This window comes from Microcebus murinus, chromosome 13 (assembly GCF_040939455.1).
Source record: "Microcebus murinus isolate Inina chromosome 13, M.murinus_Inina_mat1.0, whole genome shotgun sequence".
NCBI classification, from domain to species: domain Eukaryota; kingdom Metazoa; phylum Chordata; class Mammalia; order Primates; family Cheirogaleidae; genus Microcebus; species Microcebus murinus.
In genome coordinates, this window is record NC_134116.1 from 82,399,928 (window position 1) to 82,418,922 (window position 18,995).

Genomic DNA, 18,995 nt, shown 5'->3' on the forward strand with positions numbered 1-18,995 from the left:
AGAAGAGACCATCACCACGGTGGTGAAGAGCCCCCGCAGCCGGCGGCACTCCCCCAGCAAGTCCCCCTCCCGCTCGCCTTCGCGCCGCCCCACCAGCCCCTCCAGGCCGGGCCTGAGGGCCGCCAACCTGCCGTCCCTGCGGGGGGCCGCCCAGCCCCGCAGGCCCGAGGCAGAGCCGGGCCAGAAGCGCACGGTGCCCACGCTGTTCGTGACGGAGCCCGAGGCCCTGCCGGGGGGCGCGGGGTCCCCACCCCGGTGGGTGGAGGTGGAGGAGACCGTCGAAGTGCGGGTGAAGAAGACGGGCCCTCGGGGTGCGCCTCCCGCCGGGGAGGAGCCGCCCTTCCCGCCGCCCGGCGGGGACCCCAACTCCAACAACTCCAACAACAAGCAGCTGGGCCCGGAGGCTGGGGTGCGGGGCCCGGCCCTGGCCCGCGTCGGGGAGCCCCTGGTCCTTCGAGTGGACGCCGGGCGCGGCGTGGGCTGGGCCGAGGCGGGCAGGGGCGGCACCGATCTGCAGGAAGAGGCCGGGGCACCCCTCGAGGAGCCGGGAGGGCAGGCCGAGGGCGAGGATGAGGAGGCCGCGGTCGTCATGCCGGAGGAGCCCCCGGACGCCGGCGGCCTCGGGGCCCGCGCCCTCAAGGTCCTCACGCGTGACGGGCGCGCGCTGACACTGGCCGACCTGGAGGACTACGTGCCCGGGGAGGGCGAGACCTTCGGCTGTGCCGGCCCGGCCGCGCCCCGCGCCCCCGAGGAGCCGCCCTGCGAGGTCTCCGTGATCCAGAGGGAGATCCGGGAGCCCACCGTGGGCCGGCCCGTGCTGCTCAGCCTGGGCCGCGTGCCCGGCCCCTTCGGGCCTGAGCCCCCCCGGGGGCCGTGGCCGCCGCCATCCGGGCTCCCAGCCCGAGGACCCGAGGCTGCGTCCTTCCTCCTGCGGGAGGCCCAGGCCGGGCCCGCCGGCGCCGCCACCCCCCGCACGCAGTCCTTCTGCACCCGGGTCCGGCGCTCTGCGGCCAGCGGCCAGAGCAGCTTCGCCACGGAGCTCTCCACGCAGACGGTCGGCTTCGGGACCGTGGGCGAGACCGTCACGCTGCACATCCGCCCGGGCGGCCGGGAGGCGGCCACACGCCCTTGAAGCTGCTGCCATCCCGGCCGGCCGGCAGGGAGAGGGGACATGGGGTGCCCAGGACGTTGCCCGCACCCGCAGGGAGCCCGTCCGCCCGCCCACCCGTCCGCCCGCCCAGGCCCTGCTACCTCGCTGCACTGGGACTTCCGCCGGGAGGGTGGACGCAGCGTCTCAGGCAATGTGGGGATGCTCAGGGGCGCCTCAGAGACCCCGGCTCTGGACCCTTAACCCTCTGGACTGGCCTTGGGGGCTCGGGACACAGACGTGGACTCGGACATCCGTCCCGTCCCCCTGGGGGCCCCGCTGGCCCGGCCGCGCACCGCCTGGCCCCTCCCGCAGGCTGGGGGCTGAGACCCGGGCAGGGTGCGCCCCTGCACTGCAGACCCAGCCGGCCCCTCGCGGGTGGACGGGGGCTGTGGGGGCGACGCCCGCTCGACAGCAACAATAAACCGGCTCCTGCACCCTGTCTGTGGCTCTCACTTCTCTGCTAGTGGCTCCGGCGACACAGGCGGCCCGGGCCCCTCCGCGTGCAGCCCTGGGGGGCCTTGGGCGGCTGCTGCCGGCACCCGGTGCCCAGTGCGGCAGGCGGGGTGACCCGTGGCAGCTTGCCCACTCGCAGGGGCTCATGGTGTGGCCACTTGTGGCCTGCCGGGGGCCGGGCAGGCCTTCCTGGGTCTGTACGTTCGGGCCTGTTGTTGCGGCTGACATGGGGTCAGAGAGGGGTGTGGTGACCCCTGAGGGCTCAGGCGCTCGGCCTCTAGGGGTGGCCCCGTCATCCCTGGTGGGACAGTTATGGCAGCTGTGGGGGGCAGGACGCCAGGTGACCGCCAGCCCCGAGGCCAGCCCAGGGGTCCTGCTGAGCTCCTCGAGCTGGGGGAGGCAGGGGGCCGCCCTGACCCTGCAGAGGGCAGCCGGGGGGCCACCTCTCCACCCTGAGGATCGGGGTGCCAGGGAAGGAGCCCCTCGGCGGGGACCCGAAACCTGGGAAGAGGAGCAGAAGGGAGGGCCCAGCAGGTGGACCTGCTGGGGACACACGGGTGAGGCCATGTGGGGGCCGGTACACCCAGGAGGGGCTGCGTGGCCTGGGCCCGGCTGAGGCGGGGGGGGGGGAGGGGGGAAGGGCAGGTAGCACAGATGGGCCCTGGGCCCGTCCTCAGCGAGGCCCACAGCTGAGGCCACCCGGACGGCCTCCCTGAGGCTCCCCAGCCCTCGGTTTGGCACCAGCCTGCCGGAGCCCCAGGTTCGGGGCTGGAGCCCAGCACCCGGGGTCCCAAGTTGGCCTTGAGGGGAGGCCAGCCCTGGGATGGAGGGTGGCGTTGTGGCTCGGGGCGGGGCGGTGGGTGTCCAGGCCCAGCGGCTCCCTGGAGGAGGTGACTTTCCCCGAAGGCACCGAGGGGAGGATGGGGCTCCGGGCAGAGGCAGCAGCCCCCCACTTGCGTGGATCTCGGGGGGGCCTCCACCTGCTGAGAGAGGAGCGGGCAGGGGTGGGGAGCCCGGGCCACACACCCGGGCAGTCTCCAGTGACGGGAGGGGTCCCTGGAGCCCTCCCCGGGCTCAGGCCGCGCCAGTCACCTGGGCCTCACCACGCTACACCTGCCTCGCCCACAGGTGCTGCCCCGGAGGCCGCCGTCCCCACCGCCCAGGAGCAGGAGGTCGCGCCCGTCCTGCAGAGACCGCCCGGCCCCGAGGCACCCGCCCCTTCCTCGGAGGACCTCGCGGGGCCCGGGCCCGGCCCCGGGGGGCCGCCCGCTCTGCAGGAGGCCTGCCCCCAGCTCCCAGGCGCAGGAGCCCCGGACGCACCTGGTGAGGCCCGGAGGGGGCTGACCCCAAAGACCCCTCTTGGGGAGCTGACCCCAGCCTTGGCGGCCCGACCTGAGGGGTCACGGGGGGGGGTCCCCAGCCCACAGCGTGAACTGACCGAGCCCCTGGGCCCCAATTTGGGATCCCAATGGCTCCATGCACTGGGGGCCCCAGGCAAGGCCCAGCCGTCTAGGCGCGGGATGGGTTCTGGAAGGTTCTTCCCAGCCTGAGCGAGGGGCCAGGGGCCTCCCATGGTTGTACTTTGATGACCAGTCCAGGTGCCCTGTGCCCCTTGGTGGGGGCAGGAAGTGGGGGGAGGAGGGGGAGGAGGGAGAGGCTGGGAGGAGGAGGAAGAAGAGGGGGAGAGAGAGGATACAGACGGCTGCACCTGTGCCCCAGACAGACCAGACCCGGTGGTGAGACCCGCTCTGTGGGTCTCCCAGAGCCCCTGCCCCGGTCACCTTCACCCAGAGAACCCTCCCAGCCCCCCAGCGCTGGGTCCCACCCCCCGTCCCTCCACCATCTTGCACCGCCTCCCCCGATGCACCCCCGCCGGCTGCCCTGTGTGGCCCCTCTGGGCTGCAGCCCCCCAGGGGTCACTGGGGGCCACCCCTGCTGTGGGATCCTGCTCACCGCCCTGAGCACGCGCTCAGGCCAGCGTTTCAGATGGTTTGGCCGACGGACAGATGGGCATGCAGGGTTCACACACCCACAGGGCCCTGTCCCCATGCTGCTGCCTCGACCTCCCCCCAGGCCAGGGCCCCTGCCCCCGCAGGGCGAGATACTCACCCCCTCGGCCCGGAGCTGAGGCCCTGTACAAACAGGCTCCTCCCTCCAGTGGGCGGTGCTCCAGGACCCCACAGGGCCACACGTCTGCCCTGCGTCCTGCCACGGGCTGGGGGGGCATGGTGTCCCTTTCGGGCCCAGGAAGTGGCAGCTGCTCCTCCTCAGAGCCCTGTGGCGACCAGGGCTGCAGTCGGGGCCACACAGAGGGGCAGAGGCCGGGCGGGGTCTGGGAGGGCCAGCCCTGGCCCCTCTCTCTCCCGCTGCTGCGGGGGGCGCACCCTGCGGGAAGCTGGGCAGACGCCCCACCCCAGTGCCACTCGGCACATCTCGGCCCCGTTGCAGCCCCGTGTGTTTGTCCCGCCAGCTGCCGCGGAGCGAGCACGAGCCCACCCCGACCCGTCACGCCCCGATGCCCGCGCCGGGCCCCTCCCCGCCCCAGGTTGGCATGTGCCTGAGCCGCCTGCGCTGTGGCTGGGCCGTCCCGAGCCTGCTTCTCTAACCGGTTGCCGTGGCATCTCTCATCTGCTCCCCTTGCACGCTGGGTGCGTCCAGGGGCTTCCCTGTCCCCTGCCGGGCCCACACTGCGGCCTCTGGGGTCCCCCCACCCCAGCCCCCGCCATTGCTCGCGTGCTGGGAAAGCTGGGGCCCCACGGCGTCCACGGCGCTGAGACACAGCGACCTGCTCGCAGGGCCAGGGCGCGTGGGGCAGAGGGTGCGCAGCCGCAGCCGGGCGTGGGGTGGTGCCCGGCCTGGGCTCCGTGGGGCGGCTGCCTGCGCGTCTGAGAGCCTGGTTTGGGGGCCAGGACCCTGCCGGGCTCTCACCGCACTCTGCCCCCAGGCCCCCCAGATTCCGCGGCTCTGCCTGCCGACGTGGGTGGCCTGGCCAGGGGGGCGGCCCCCGGGACCCACCAGGCTTCTCGCCTGCCACCACCTGAGCCCGGGACGGCGCCGCCGCCCATCCCCCACCGAGGCCGGGAGCAGGAGACGGACCCCGGCGCCACCGCGCAGGAGCGGACCGTGCCCATCCGGTAACCTGACCTGCTGGGTCACGTGGGGGGGGGGGCGACCCTCCGGGGGACGTCGGGGCTCAGCTCTGCCACGCCAGCCCTGCCACGTGGACGTGAGCAGCCGTGGGGGACCGGTCTCACGGCCCCCGTCCGAGCCTGGGAGCGGGGCGGGCTGTCCAGCCAGCCCTGGGGTGCGGCGTGGTGACCCCTCTCACGGGGGGCAGGGCTGGGACCCGTCTGTGCACCCTGTCCCCATGCGGCCGAGCCAAGCGGTGGCACAGCGGGACCCCTCCTGCCCCGCATCTGGGCGGGAGGCTGTTGGGGCTGCGGTGGGGCTCAGCTAGCGTCTCCTCCCAGGCTGGAGGGCGCAGCGCGGCCGGGCACAGGGCAGCCGCTCTGGGACGTGCACAGCCGAGTGGTCACAGAGACCACGCAGACCACATACGTGTACCGGGCCGTGGACGCCGGCACCGCAAGTACGGGATCCCTGCGCCCCGTGCCCGGGGCTGGGGGACGCGTGCACATCTGCAGAGGCCACCAGCGTGCCCTGGCCCTGCCCCAGCCCCTGTGTCCCCCTGGCAGGGCCAGGACCCTCTCCGGGCAAAGGAGACCAGCTGTGAACCCTGTCCCCAAGCACCCATAGGACCCGGTCCCCAAGAGGGACAGCCTCAGCTAGCGAGTGCTGCCTGCCCTGGCCTGGCCGTCCCCCGGCCACTTGACCAGCTGAGGCGAAAGCAGGACAGACGGTGGTCGGACTGAAGGAAGCACTTCCCACCTATCCGAGGCCTGGGCGCTCAGGAGGGAGAGGCGGGCTCTGCTGCCCCGGGGCGTGTCTCCGACCACCTGGGCAGTCTGGGGACCCCTCCCCACAGCCCCTCCCCTTCGCCCCCAGGGCCCCCGTCCATGCAGGTCACCATCGAGGATGTGCAGGTCCAGGCAGGCGGCACGGCACAGTTTGAGGCTGTCATCGAGGGCAACCCGCAGCCCACGGTGACCTGGTACAAGGTAGCAAGGTCCCGGTGGGGTGCGGGAGGGTGGGTGGCGCCCGGGAGCTGGGGGAGGGAGGCGCGTGTGTGGGTGGGTGGAGGGGGTATGGGGGGCTGTAAAGTCCCTGTCGTCCTGCAGTCCCCATCATGCATTTCCCAGCGTCCCCTCTAGGCCACACGGGAGGGGACACAGCAGGTGTCGGAAGCCCCGCTCCGTGAGGGTCCCTGGGGCGGGCTGACGGTGGCCTCGCCGGCCCTGTGCTCCCAGGACGGCGTCCAGCTGGCGCACGGCGCCCGGCTCAGCCAGCAGCAGGAGGGCCCCACGTGCCGCCTGGTGCTGAGGGACGTGGCCCGGCAGGACGCTGGGGTCTACACCTGCGTGGCCCGAAACACCGGCGGCCAGGTGCTCTGCAAGGCCGAGCTGCTGGTCCACGGGGGTGAGTCGGCCGACACTCCCCGGGCCCACGATCTGTCCCCCGCGCGGCACCCCCTGTCCCCGTGGGTGGCACCCAGGTGGGCGTGGTCTCATGGCCCCGTGTAGGGAGTGGCTCCCGCCAGCCCGTGGGATCGGCAGCCGCACCAGGGTGGCCCTGCCCAGACCGCCCGTGCCTCCCGCAGACGGCGAGCCCGGCCCCGAGCAGCAGAGCGCGCGCAGGAGGCTGCACTCCTTCTACGAGGTCAAGGAGGAGATCGGAAGGTATTGCCCGGCCCTCCGCTGGGACCCCCGGGATGGCGCGCACGGTGCCCCGCCAACCCCTCCCTCCGTCCCAGGGGCGTGTTCGGCATCGTGAAAAGGGTGCAGCACAAGGGGAACAAGGTCTGCTGCGCCGCCAAGTTCATCCCGGTGAGGAGCAGCACGCGGGCCCAGGCCTGCCGGGAGCGAGACGTCCTGGCCACCCTGAGCCACCCGCTCGTCACCGGGCTGCTGGACCAGTTCGAGACCCGGAAGACCCTCATTCTTGTCTTAGAGCTGTATCCCCTCGTCCTGCCCCGCTGGGTGGGGGCCGGTCCGAGGAGGGGACCGGCCGGGTCGCGGTGACGGCTGTGGGCGTGGCTCCTCGCGTTTGTGCTGCGTAACAAGCGGCTCCTGCTTGCAGCTGGGGCAGTGTGGGTCGGGGACTGGGCCTTCTGTTCCACGGGCGTCGACTGGGGTCACCGGCGGTGCTGGTGACTGAGCGGGTCCCGAGGGTCTGGGAGGTCCTCAGTGGGCACGGCTGGAGGTCCCCTCCCACTCTGCAGGTGGCCCCTTGGAGGCAGGAGAGGAGCTGCCTGCCCGGGCCGGCCCTGTCTTGGGGTCTTGGGGGGATCTCGGTGCACCCCCACCAGCCCGAGTCGGCGTCCTCCTCCCTGAGCAGGGGTGCGGGGGGCGGGCTCTGTGCAGAGAGGCTGGGTGCCGTCTTGGGTCCAGAGGGGTCCCTGGCCCACCCCCGCCCCCGGTGACCAGACGCACTCTCAGTCCTGGCTGCCTCATTGCCAGCGTGGGGGGCCGGGGGGGTTCCAGACCCCCAGGGCTGCTTTTCCTTGACGGGAGCCCAGGTGCTGCTCTGAGGAGCTGCTGGACCGGCTGTTTAAGAAGAGTGTGGTGACGGAGGCCGAGGTGACCGCACTGCCCGCCCGCCACCCCCCTACCCACGCTGCACGCCTGGCTCAGACCCCTGCCCACCTGTCCCCTGGACACGCCCCGGGCACAGCCTCCCTGGCTCAGGGACCTCCTGTGGCTCCCCAGGGTTGTCTCGGCCCCCAGTCTGGCCCTCAACCTCACCCCCACCCTGGCCTTACCTGTTCCCGGCCCCGACGACCCCACCTGGTCAATTGGGCCAGTCCTCCCTGCCCTCCTCCCACCCATCACCCACCCACACCCTCCCCACCACTGTGGAGTCTCGGCTTCAGGGCGCACAGGGCTCGGGAGGGCTTTGCAGGGCACCTGGGGGTTGGTCCCGGGTGCGGGAGGCCCTGGGGGCCGGCTGGGGCCTCTGGCCTGAGCACCACGGTTGCCGCAGGTGAAGGTCTACATCCAGCAGCTGGTGGAGGCGCTGCACTACCTGCACAGCCACGGCGTCCTCCACCTGGACATAAAGGTACCCCCGCCCCAGCCCCTGTCCCCAGAGCTCGGGGCCTGGTCAGCTGGGAGGGTGACGGCCTGCTGAGCCCAGCCGCCTGACAGCACTTGCTTGCCTCCAGGGAGAGGGAGCTCACTACTTCCCAGCAGCCCCTCTGGCTGGGGTGCAGGTCCCCAAACCTGCCCGGTGTACCCCACGCTGGCCCCACAGGCCCTGGGTGTCCCCGCCAAGGCCTGGCTGCCCCAGGAGTCACCTCCCTCCGTGCACAGCCATCACCCACTCCCCGACTCTGCCCGGCAGCCTCCCAACATCCTGATGGTGCACCCCGCCCGGGACGACATTAAAATCTGCGACTTTGGCTTCGCCCAAACCATCACCCCGGCAGAGCCGCAGTACAGCCAGTACGGCTCCCCCGAGTTCGTGTCCCCCGAGATCATTGAGCAGAGCCCCGTGAGCGAGGCCTCCGACATCTGGTGAGTTGGGGGGGGCGGGCAGCCGGGCGGTGGGTTCCCAGGGAGGCCTTTCCCTGAGCCAGCTGGGCCCAGCCCCTCCTCCACCCTGGGGCCGGCCAGGGGGGCCTGTCTGAACCCCGGTCTCCTCCTCGCTCCCTGGGCTCCCCCACACCCCTTGCCTGCGGGCCTGGCCCAGGGCACTCACTGAGTGTGGCTTCCTCTTGCAGGGCCATGGGTGTCGTCTCCTACCTCAGGTGAGCAGAGCCCTGCCCGCCAGCGCCTCCTCCAAAGCCCACCCCAGCCCCGCCCGTGGGCCCAGGGAGGCCACGTGCACCGGGGTCAGCCCCAGAGCAGAGGTGGGTGAGGGGCGCTATCTTGGGAACAGGCGGCTGGCCAACCCCGATGATAAGAGGTCCTGCCTGGGGTGTCTCACAAGCACCTGTCACCAGGGGCGCCGCGCCAGGTCACAAGGCCCCCCCAGGGGGTGTCCAGGGGCCACTTGTAACCCCTGCCACTGCCCCCAGGGTGCTGGCGGTGTAGACTGAGCCTGGCATCTCCTCTGCAGGCTGACCCTTGACCCCAGCCCCAGCCCCAGCCCCAGCCCGGGTCCCCACCCCAGGCTTGGCCCGTCCCTGCTCCAAGCTGAGCCCACACCCCTGGGGCCAGTGGCTCTGGGGCTGGATGGGAGAAGGTGGGGAGCCTGTCCCTGTCGGGGCCTCCTCAGGGCCGGGCCCTCCCCCCCTGCTTTCAGCCTGACCTGCTCCTCCCCCTTCGCGGGCGAGAGTGACCGTGCCACCCTCCTGAACGTTCTGGAGGGGCGGGTGTCGTGGAGCAGCCCTGTGGCCGCCCACCTCAGCGAGGACGCCAAGGACTTCATCAGGGCCACGCTACAGCGGGCCCCGGGGTGCGTGCTCGCCCGCCCCTCCCCCACCCGCCCCACCCGGGGCCAGCCGACCCCTGACCCCACCGTCCTCCCCCACAGGGACCGGCCCAGCGCCGCCCAGTGCCTGGCCCACTCCTGGTTCCTGGTGAGTTGGCCCAGCTCGGGCACAACCCCATGCTGTTCAGAGAGGGAAACTGAGGCCAGGCAGGGCAGGGGCCTGCCTGGACCATGGGGGCTGGCCTGTTATCCCCCAGCCCAGAGGACAATTGTCTCTGCAGATTGGCAAGGGGGCCCTGGGACCCCCAGGCCAGGACAGCGTTTCATTGCCCCACTTACCCCCTCCCCCGCCAGAGGAGGCAGGGAGTCATCATCACCTCTGACCTCTGGCCTTTGACCAGCCCCACCGAGGCATCTGGGGTGAGGGCTGTGCTTCTTGGACCCACCGAGATCTCAGGGCTGGGGCTGGTCCAGCGAGGCCTCCATCATGGGGGGGCTCCCCAGGGTCTCCCCCCAACGTGGCCGCCCCCTCCCGCCCCCAGAAGTCCGTGCCGGCGGACCAGGCCCACTTCATCAACACCAAGCAGCTCAAGTTCCTCCTGGCCCGCAGTCGCTGGCAGGTGAGCTGTGCCCGCCTCTAGGAGGGGGCGCGGGAGGCCAGGGAAGGGGAAACTGAGGCCCAGAGGGCTGGCTGTGCTCCAGACCCGGCTGGGAGTGCAGGGAGACGGGTCCAGGCTCCTTTGAGTGCGGAGTGAGGAGGGAGTGTATCGCGGGGGCCTAGCAGGGGGGAGTGACAGCCCCGGGGTCTCCCCTGTGGGCAGCCCCTGCCTGGCCGGCCAGGCCCCCCTGACGCACCTCCGTCCCCCCGCCGCCCAGCGCTCGCTGATGAGCTACAAGTCCATCCTGGTGATGCGCTCCATCCCCGAGCTGCTGCGGGGCCCGCCCGACAGCCCCTCCCTGGGGGTGGCGCGGCACCTGCGCGCGGACGCGGACGCCAGCAGCTCCTCCAGCTCCTCGTCCTCGGACAGCGAGCTCGCGCCCTTCGCCCGGGCCAAGTCGCTGCCGCCCTCCCCGGTGGCCCACTCGCCGCTGCTGCACCCCCGCGGCTTCCTGCGGCCCTCGGCCAGCCTGCCCGAGGAGGAGGCCTGCGCGCCCCCCGCCGCCCCCGCCGCCCCTCCCGCGTCGCCGCAGGGCGCCCCGGGCTGCGTGCCCCGGCACAGCGTCATCCGCAGCCTGTTCTACCAGCAGCAGGCGGGCGGCGACGCGGGGCCCGGCGCTGCGGCCGCGGGGGGCAGGCGGCACCCGGCGCGGCGGCGGCACCTGCTCAAGGGCGGCTACTTCGCGGGGGCGCTGCCCGGCCTGCGCGAGCCGCTGCTGGAGCACCGCGCGCTGGAGGAGGCGGCGGGGGAGGAGCCGGCCGCCCCCACCGCCCGCGCCCCGCCCCCCGAGACCGCCCTGCAGCCGCCCGGCTCAGGCGCCCAGGGCGGCCCCGGCTGCCGCCCCCCGGACCACGACCCGCCGCGCACCGCCAGCCCCTCCGCAGGGGCCTGCCCCCAGGGCCAGTGCCCGCCCCCAGCCCCCGCGGGGGTGGCCAGCGGGGGCTCTGCCAGGGACACGAGGCATCCCGAGGGGGCCCTGCGGGGGCCCCAGCTCTTTGCATCTGCTAGCAGCGAGTCAGGCTCTGCTCAGCTAGCCGGGGTGTCCCAGGACAGCCCCTCCAGTCACCCCGAGTGGAGCTCTGCCCCCCAGGAGGGCTGCGGCTTGCCGCCCGCGGTCACCCCACAGCCGCCTGGCTCCTTCCCTCCAGGACGCTGCCCGGGGGCCCTGGCTCCCCCGGGCCTCTTCCCGGGAGAGCCCCTGGCGCCCCCGTCCCCAGCAAGCCCCCTGCCCGACTCCAAGGCAGGGCTGGACGAGCTCTCTCTTCCCGCGTGGCCGAAGCCCAGCCCCTGCGGTCCCCGGGGGCCGGCCTCGCAGCCGGACGCGCAGCCCGGCCCCTCTCCGGACGCCCAGGAGCCCGCGGACCTGCCGGACTCCACGCCCCCCACGCCCAGCCTGCAGCGGCCCCAGGAGCAGGCGACCACGCGCAAGTTCTCCCTGGAGCAGCGCGGGGGTTACAAGGGCGTGTCGGGCTATGGCACCTTCGCCTTCGGAGGGGACGCGGGCGGCATGCTGGGCCAGGGCCCCATGTGGGCCCGGATGGCCTGGGCCGAGTCCCAGTCCTCAGAGGACCAGGACGAGGCCGGGGCTGAGAGCCCGCCACCGCCCCAGGCCGACGCAGAGCCCGTGCGCAAGGCCAGCGGGCCTCCCTCCCGGGCCTCCCCGGAGCTGGCGGTGTGGGAGGACAGCGGGGAGGTGTCGCTGGTGCAGATCCGGGACCTGTCCGGCGACGCGGAGGCGGCCGACACCATCTCCCTGGACATCTCCGAGGTGGACCCCGCCTACCTCAACCTCTCGGACCTGTACGACATCAAGTACCTGCCCTTCGAGTTCATGATCTTCAGGAGGGTGCCCCGGCCCCTGCAGCAGGAGCCGCCCTCGCCCGGGGAAGAGGCCGGGGTGGGGCTGGCGGAGTTCCCAGAGGCCGCATGGCCTTGGCCGGGCGAGCCGGGCCCCCCCACGGGCCTGCAGATCATAGAGGAGCCGGAGGACATGGAGGTCCGGGCTGCCGCAGGCAGGAAGCGCAAGTGGTCCTCCCCCACCCGCGGTCTCCTCCACTTCCCGGGGACGTACCTGCCGCTGGACGAGCCGGCCGAGCTGGGGCTGCGGCAGAGGGTGAAGGCCTCCGTGGCCCACATCTCAAGGATCCTGAAGGGCAGGCCTGAAGGTGACCCCTCCCCCCTGGGTGACAGCGGGAAGCCCCCCTTCCTGGGCCCCGTCACGGGCCACAGGGCGAGTCCCGGGATGACCTCTACAGCCCGACGCCCCTTCCCACAGGGCCCCTAGAACCCCACTGCAGGACCCAGCGCACCTGGAGGGGCCATGGAGCCCGCTGCGGGGGTGCAGCCTGGGGCCCGAATCTGACGGGGCCAGGTCCTCCCAATCCTCAGTCCTCCCTGACCCCGAGTCCTTCCTGACCCCAGACCCTGTCTGACCCTAAACCTTCCCCGACAGCAGACCCTGCCCGGCCCTGGGCCAGGGGACAGGGATGGGGTGGCCTGTGCCATGTGTTTTTTTCCAGCTCCCTGCAAAGCCCCCTGGGGTCCCGGCCCTGCCCTTGTGACCTGCAAGTCCGGGCAGTGGGCGGTGGGCGGCTGTTTGGGGTCTTTGCAGCGGGAGGCGACAGGTGCTGCCCAGAGCGGCCAGGCCTCCCAGCTGTGACCTCCCTGGGGCCTCTTCCTCCTGCAGGTCTGGAAAAGGAGGGGCCCCCCAGGAAGAAGCCAGGCCTCGCTTCTTTTGGGCTCTTGGGTCTGAAGAGCAGGGACCGAGGTGAGTGGCCCACGACGACAGAGGTTCCCAGCCTCCCAGGGTTCTGCCTCCACCCGCCATGGTGCCCAGACGGGTGAGGGCCAAGCTAGGTCTCCAGGGGCTCGAGCCCAGGTGAGGGGCTCCAATGTGCATGGCAGGCTGAACAGTCTTGGGGGGCTTCCTGGAGGAGGCAGTGGTTTAGAAGATGTCCCAGGCAGACGTGGGTGGGGCTTCTCCCAGCATCCCCACCGTGGGTCCCGGCCGAGCTCTGGGGCCTGGAAGTCACCCCGATGGCTCACGGTGCTCTCTCTCCAGCGCCATTGTTCCTACGGGAGCTCTCGGATGAGACTGTGGTCTTGGGCCAGTCGGTGACGCTGGCCTGCCAGGTATCGGCCCAGCCGGCCGCCCAGGCCACCTGGAGCAAAGGTGAGAAGCTGTCCTGGGGGCTGGGGGCCAGGAGGAAGCAGCGGTCACCGCAGGCTCCTGGGGTGCTGTCGCTGCCCGAGGGAAACTGAGGCCCGCGCTGTGCTGTTGCAGACGGGGCCGCCCTGGAGAGCAGCAGCCGCCTGCTCATCTCTTCCACCCTGAAGAACTTCCACCTGCTGACCATCCTGGTGGTGGCCGCGGAGGACCTGGGCGTGTACACGTGCAGCGTGAGCAACGCGCTGGGCTCGGCGGCCACTACGGGCGTCCTGCGGAAGGCAGGTGGGTGGGCCGCACCGAGGGTCCCACTCTGTGCCACACGGGTGCCGGGAGGCCTCACCTGCTCTGGGACCTGGTCTAAGCCACAGCCTCCGCCCGGGGCCCGGGGAATGCATCAGTGCCCGAGCACTGACCGCCGGGGCGTGCACGTCTCTGGGACAGCCGTGTTCCCCAGGGGCCCAGGGCCGCACGCGGCAGGCAGGGCCGAAGGAGGCCTGAGAAGGTGACCCTGAGATCAGGTGGGCCGGGCCGCCCTGGGCTGGCACGAGGCCCTGCACCTGTCCACGCAGACACGGCTTGGAGCCCGCTGTCCCCGCTCCACCACAGGTGGAAGCCTGGCCGTTGTCTGTTTGCTGGGAGAGCCAGGTGGGCTCTGGCTCCTCGCAAGGCTCCTGCGCCCATCCCTGCAGCCCACCGGGGGAGGCCGTTTCCTGTTTCCTATCTTGCTCAAAGTTGAGCCCAAAGCTCAAAACACAGCGCCCAGGGAGTGTCTCTGGGGCAGTCAAGAAGGGGCTGCAGGCCTCGCTCTGGGCCCTCCCTCCCGCCTGATGCCTGACCCTGTGGACCCTGCGGGCCGATGGTGCGGGCAGGCCACGGCCCTCCCACCAGAGCTTGGGACCCTCCACGGGCTGCGGCCGGGCCCCGAGCCTGGGAGGGAGGGTGCCCTGCGGGGCGGGCTCCTTCTGAGTCCCCGCCGGGAGAGGTGCCGGGCCTGGACCCCGGAATGACCAGGAAGGGGGGGGGCGGGAACCCCGGCAGCTGCTGAGGGGGAGGCAGGCCCAGCGGGGATCGACCCCGAGCGCTGACCGCCGGGTGGCCCCTGCAGAGCGCCCCTCGTCCTCGCCGCGCCCGGACATTGGGGAGGTGTGTGCGGACGGGGTTCTGCTGGTCTGGAAGCCCGTGGAGTCCTGCGGCCCCGTGACCTACACCGTGCAGTGCAGCCTGGAAGGTACAGGGGCCCTGCCCCCAGGCTGTGGCCACCCCGCCCAGGGTCCACGTGGGGGAGGTGCCCGGCCTGCCTTGCGCCCATGGGGGCTCGGGGAAGGGTCTCTCCTCCTCAGCTCCCTGACGGGCTCGCTGCCCTCACATGCTCCGTGTGGCCCAGGTGGCAGCTGGACCACATTGGCATCTGACATCTTCGACTGCTGCTACCTCACCGGCAAGCTGTCCCGGGGCGGCGCGTACGCGTTCCGCACTGCCTGCGTCAGCAAGGCGGGAATGGGCCCCTACAGCAGCCCCTCGGAGCAGGTGCTCCTGGGAGGGCCCAGCCACCTGGGTGAGCGCTCCCATGCGGGCCGGCGGTGGGAGGATGGAGCCCGCTTCTGGCCACAGCCCCAGCCGTCCACTGCCTTTTGGGAGAAAGAAGGCTGCTCCTGGGCTCAGCATTTGAGACCTGAACACTCAGGGGTCCTTCTCAGCCCCCTTCACTCACCTGCATTCCTGCACCTGCTGGGGGTCACTCAAGTCCATCCGGTTGCGTGCCGAGTGTTGGTGGTGCCTCCCCTGGATTTGCTGGGGGAGTGCTGGGGTTGATCAGTAATGCCTGCTGTGGGCTCAGGCAGGGGTGAGGTGTGACAGCTTGTTCCACCTGCTGTGCCCCCTTCTCCCCGCCCCTGCCCCAGTGGCCGAGGAAGGAGAGGTCGGAGCCCGTGGGAGCTCTAACAGGCTCTCTGTCCGGGTGCCTGGGAAAGGGTGATGGGGGTGGTGGGGAGAGCCCGGGCTCTGGGACGTGCCCTCCACCCCTCACTGCTTCTCACCCACAGCCTCCGAGGAGGAGAGTGGCGGGGGGCGGCCGGCCCAGCCTCTCCCCAGCACGCAGACCTTCAGCTTCCAGACCCAGATCCGGAGGTGCCGGGCGGGCCGGTGGGCGGGCGGGCGCGTGGGGGCCGGTGCTGGGACCCGTCCCGCCTTAGGGGCTGGGGGGCACTGACCAGACTGACCGGCGCCCCTCGCCCAGGGGCCGCTTCAGCGTGGTGCGGCAGTGCCGGGAGAAGGCCAGCGGGCGGGCGCTGGCCGCCAAGATCGTCCCCTACCGGCCCGAGGACAAGGCGGCTGTGCTGTGCGAATACGAGGCCCTCAAGGGCCTGCGCCACCCGCACCTGGCCCAGCTGCACGCGGCCTTCCTGAGCCCCCGGCACCTGGTGCTCGTCCTGGAGCTGTGCTCGGGGCCCGAGCTGCTGCCCTGCCTGGCCGAGAGGTGAGGGCGCCCCTCCCGCCGCCGGTGCTGGTCTCAGCCCTCGCCCTGTGTGTGGCGTGGTCGCCGCCCGGCTGAGCAGTGTCTGCCCCCAGGGCGTCCTACACGGAGTCCGAGGTGAAGGACTACCTGTGGCAGGTGCTGAGCGCCGCCCAGTACCTGCACGCGCAGCGCATCCTGCACCTGGACCTGCGGTCCGAGAACATGATCGTCACCGAGTACAACCTGCTCAAGGTCGTGGACCTGGGCAGCGCCCAGAGCCTCACCCAGGAGAAGGTGCTGCCCTCGGACAGGTTCAAGGACTACCTGGAGACCATGGGTGCGTGTGTGGGGGCGGGGGCCTTCACCTGTGGGGGGTGAGAGGAAGCCCCTGTCCACCGGGCCTGCCCTCCCCTCCCAGCTCCACTGCAAACCACCTGGCCTCGCACCTGCACCCACACACCTGTGTCCTCCACCTGTGCCTCTCCGCAGCTCCAGAGCTCCTGGAGGGCCAGGGGGCTGTTCCGCAGACAGACATCTGGGCCATAGGTGTGACGGCCTTCATCATGTGAGTCCTCCTAGTGTCTGGGGGGAGGCCTGGTGGGGGTAGGGCAGGCGCCCCCATCCGTCCAGGTGACCTCAGAGTCCCCACACTCCATCCATCTGAGGGTAACCTCAAAGTGCCCTGCGCCCCGACCCGTGCAGGCTGAGCGCCGAGTACCCGGTGAGCAGCGAGTGGACGCGCGACCTGCAGAAAGGCCTGCGCAAGGGGCTGGTCCGGCTGAGCCGCTGCTACGCGGGGCTGTCCGGGGGCGCCGTGGCCTTCCTGCGCAGCACGCTGTGCGCCCAGCCCTGGTGAGGCGCCGCCCCGCTCCTTCCGCACCGGTCCCCCACCCTGCCCTTCCCCAACCGGTCCCCCACCGTGCTCCGCCCCTGCCCCGCCCTTCCCCCCACCGGTCCCCCACCCTGCCCTTCCCCAACCGGTCCCCCACCGTGCCCCGCCCCGCCCTTCCCCCACCGTGCCCCGCCCCTGCCCCGCCCTTCCCCCACCGTGCCCCGCCCCTGCCCCGCCCTTCCCCCACCGTGCCCCGCCCCTGCCCCGCCCTTCCCCCACCGTGCCCCGCCCCTGCCCCGCCCTTCCCCCACCGTGCCCCGCCCCGCCCCGCCCCGCGGGCCGCTGACCCGCGCTCTGCTCCAGGGGCCGGCCCTGCGCGTCCAGCTGCCTGCAGTGCCCGTGGCTGACCGAGGAGGGCCCGGCCGGCTCGCGGCCCGCGCCCGTGACCTTCCCCACCGCGCGGCTGCGCGCCTTCGTGCGCGAGCGCGAGAAGAGGCGGGCGCTGCTGTACAAGAAGCACAACCTGGCCCAGGTGCGCTGAGCCCCGCCGGCCGGCGCGCCGCGGTGCGGCACGGACGCGCCAATAAAACCGCAAAACCAGCCGGGGTCTCCTGTTTCCTTGCGCGATTCGCTGTGGGGGAGGCGGATGAGGGCCCTGTCCCCTGCCCCATATCTGGGGGGCCGTCCAGGCGGCCCTTCCCCGTCCTGGCCAGCGTGCCCCATGCAAGGCGCAGTCGAGGGGCGTCTCCAGGGCGTCCGGCACTCCGGCTCCCGCGCGCATTTATTCCAACCCGGAGGCCTCTGCTCGCGCACCGGCTCCCGCCTGTAGCTCGCCTTCTCCCGCCAGGGCGCGCGGGTCCCCAGAGCCTGTCTCCTCCAGACCGCGCTCCAGCAAAAGTCCTGGGACAAGCGCGGACCGTGGAGCGCTGTCTTCATGCAGGCCTTTGTCTGGAGTCGCTGGCGCACCCCTGGGACAAGCCACCTCCGAAAGTGTCGTCAAGGGCCTGTGCTCCGGCCGGGCCCTGCTGCCCGACCCCTTGCCAAGAGCTGTCGCCTAGGTGTCCTGCGGCCTTGACAGACCGGACTTAGGTTCTTCCTCTTGTGTTTCCTTTGATGTGAGGAAGGAGGTTCCAGGCAGGAGTGCTGCCCAGGGCATCCGGAAGCTGGTGGGAGGCCCCTCTGCCCTTAGACACACGCCCTTCAGCAGGACCCCCGCCTCAGAGAGGTCCCCTGTCTGAGAGACAAAGTCAGCCCAGCTGAAACCTGTGTCAAAGCACAGATGGCAACCAGGCCAAACCCGTCCTCTTCTTGGCTAAAATGAGTCACTATTGTGGACCCCGCATCATGGAGTCATTCCCACTCTCCGCAACATCCAGCCCGGAGCCAGTCCCTGCTTCCGTGAACGCCCCTTCACGCCACCCAAACAGAGCCCGGGTCCCATGGGGGTTACTGAGCCAGGTTGAATTATGAACCAGACATCCTCAAAATTGCACTGGCGGGCCGGGCGCGGTGGCTCATGCCTGTAATCCTAGCACTCTGGGAGGCCGAGGCGGGTGGATGGCTTGAGGTCAGGAGTTCGAAACCAGCCTGAGCAAGAGCGAGACCCCGTCTCTACTATAAATAGAAAGAAATTAATTGGCCAACTAATATATATAGAAAAAATGAGCAGGGCATGGTGGCGCATGCCTGTAGTCCCAGCTACTTGGGAGGCTGAGGCAGGAGGATTGCTTGAGCCCAGGAGTTGGAGGTTGTGAGTGAGGCAGATGCCATGGCACTCTAAGCCTAGGCAGCAAAGTGAGACTCTGTCTCAAAAAAAAAAAAAACACAAAAAAACAAAAAAATCAAAATTGCACTGGCTGCCTCAGCCCTGCTGTGCCCAAACACCGATTTTGCCTCCCTCCTGCTTTGCTGTCTCGCGAGAGTCAACTCACCGCCACGCAACCCAGCACTAGTGGCCCACACACGGCATATTTGTTTTCCCATGACGCTGGCGTGGGTGAGAAGTGGTATCTCTTCCTGGCCCCCTGCGGGGTTCGTGGCTGGCACCCTGAAAACAAAGGCAGGTTAACAAGAGACAAGCACAGCACAGCTGGTTAATAGAAGCTCGATAGGACCAGGCACATTCAAAAAGGCAGGCCCACAGTGAGGGAGAGCTGTCCGCCCTTGTGCTCGGGTGTGGTGCCGCGTGGACACGTGTGTGGAACTGCTGTTGGACAGGAAGGTACAACTTCGTGCCCGGGAGCTGGGGGCAGCTTGGCCAAGCCTGTCTGCGCAGATGCTTTTTGGCCTCTGGGTATAAGGCAGGACCCTTCCGGAATGAAGGTCTCAGGACCTGCTTTTTTGGGAGGGAGGTCAGAGGCCAGAAAGGCTGGAGAAGGTCAGGGAGTGACCGTCTCAATTTCCTTTGACCTGAAATACTCGGCACGCCGAGGCGCCGTGTTCCGGGGCGTTGTGTTCTGAGCCCCACCACTGACGTCTCACAAAACTGTGGCACCCGACAGTGGCCAGCCCGTTGACATTCCCACGGTCCAGACAGAACACGCCCATCTCCAAAGAACCCCTCCTGCCGCCTTTAACGACCACACCCACTTTCCCCAGCCCCCGCCACACTCCTGAACCCTCCGGTCTCCCGCGCCCGCCAGTCTGTGCTGCATTTGTGTGATGTGTCCATTGTAAGAACGTCTTACGATGGACTAATTCCACGTGTCACCTTTAGGGATTAGCATTTTTTATCTTTATTTTTGGGGGGCCCGACACAATTCTCTGAGAATTTACAAATATAGCTG

At 70.7% G+C, this 18,995-nt stretch overlaps 2 protein-coding genes across 2 annotated transcripts in view; both read left to right on the forward strand.

Moving 5' to 3' along the window:
- OBSCN (obscurin, cytoskeletal calmodulin and titin-interacting RhoGEF) overlaps positions 1–1,578 on the forward strand; it is a 116,762-nt gene extending 115,184 nt beyond the window's left edge. The window contains exon 85 of the mRNA XM_076009578.1: positions 1–1,578. Within this exon, the coding sequence (XP_075865693.1) occupies positions 1–1,132 (1,132 nt within the window). The 3' untranslated portion in view covers positions 1,133–1,578.
- LOC109731350 (obscurin-like) overlaps positions 1,172–18,995 on the forward strand; it is a 21,378-nt gene continuing 3,554 nt past the window's right edge. Inside the window, exons 1-32 of the mRNA XM_076009397.1 lie at positions 1,172–1,303; positions 1,615–1,699; positions 1,885–2,160; positions 2,732–2,926; positions 4,074–4,148; positions 4,548–4,737; positions 5,074–5,192; positions 5,609–5,721; positions 5,875–6,139; positions 6,321–6,399; positions 6,474–6,674; positions 7,239–7,299; positions 7,703–7,780; positions 8,063–8,235; positions 8,442–8,468; positions 8,966–9,118; positions 9,197–9,242; positions 9,637–9,714; positions 9,971–11,918; positions 12,440–12,520; positions 12,815–12,925; positions 13,037–13,204; positions 14,028–14,150; positions 14,307–14,477; positions 14,965–15,049; positions 15,159–15,398; positions 15,491–15,714; positions 15,867–15,942; positions 16,080–16,229; positions 16,573–16,741; positions 17,039–17,267; positions 18,808–18,881. Of these exons, the coding sequence (XP_075865512.1) occupies positions 1,172–1,303; positions 1,615–1,699; positions 1,885–2,160; positions 2,732–2,926; positions 4,074–4,148; positions 4,548–4,737; positions 5,074–5,192; positions 5,609–5,721; positions 5,875–6,139; positions 6,321–6,399; positions 6,474–6,674; positions 7,239–7,299; positions 7,703–7,780; positions 8,063–8,235; positions 8,442–8,468; positions 8,966–9,118; positions 9,197–9,242; positions 9,637–9,714; positions 9,971–11,918; positions 12,440–12,520; positions 12,815–12,925; positions 13,037–13,204; positions 14,028–14,150; positions 14,307–14,477; positions 14,965–15,049; positions 15,159–15,398; positions 15,491–15,714; positions 15,867–15,942; positions 16,080–16,229; positions 16,573–16,741; positions 17,039–17,267; positions 18,808–18,881 (6,195 nt within the window). The remainder of the gene's footprint in view (positions 1,304–1,614; positions 1,700–1,884; positions 2,161–2,731; positions 2,927–4,073; positions 4,149–4,547; positions 4,738–5,073; positions 5,193–5,608; positions 5,722–5,874; positions 6,140–6,320; positions 6,400–6,473; positions 6,675–7,238; positions 7,300–7,702; positions 7,781–8,062; positions 8,236–8,441; positions 8,469–8,965; positions 9,119–9,196; positions 9,243–9,636; positions 9,715–9,970; positions 11,919–12,439; positions 12,521–12,814; positions 12,926–13,036; positions 13,205–14,027; positions 14,151–14,306; positions 14,478–14,964; positions 15,050–15,158; positions 15,399–15,490; positions 15,715–15,866; positions 15,943–16,079; positions 16,230–16,572; positions 16,742–17,038; positions 17,268–18,807; positions 18,882–18,995) is intronic.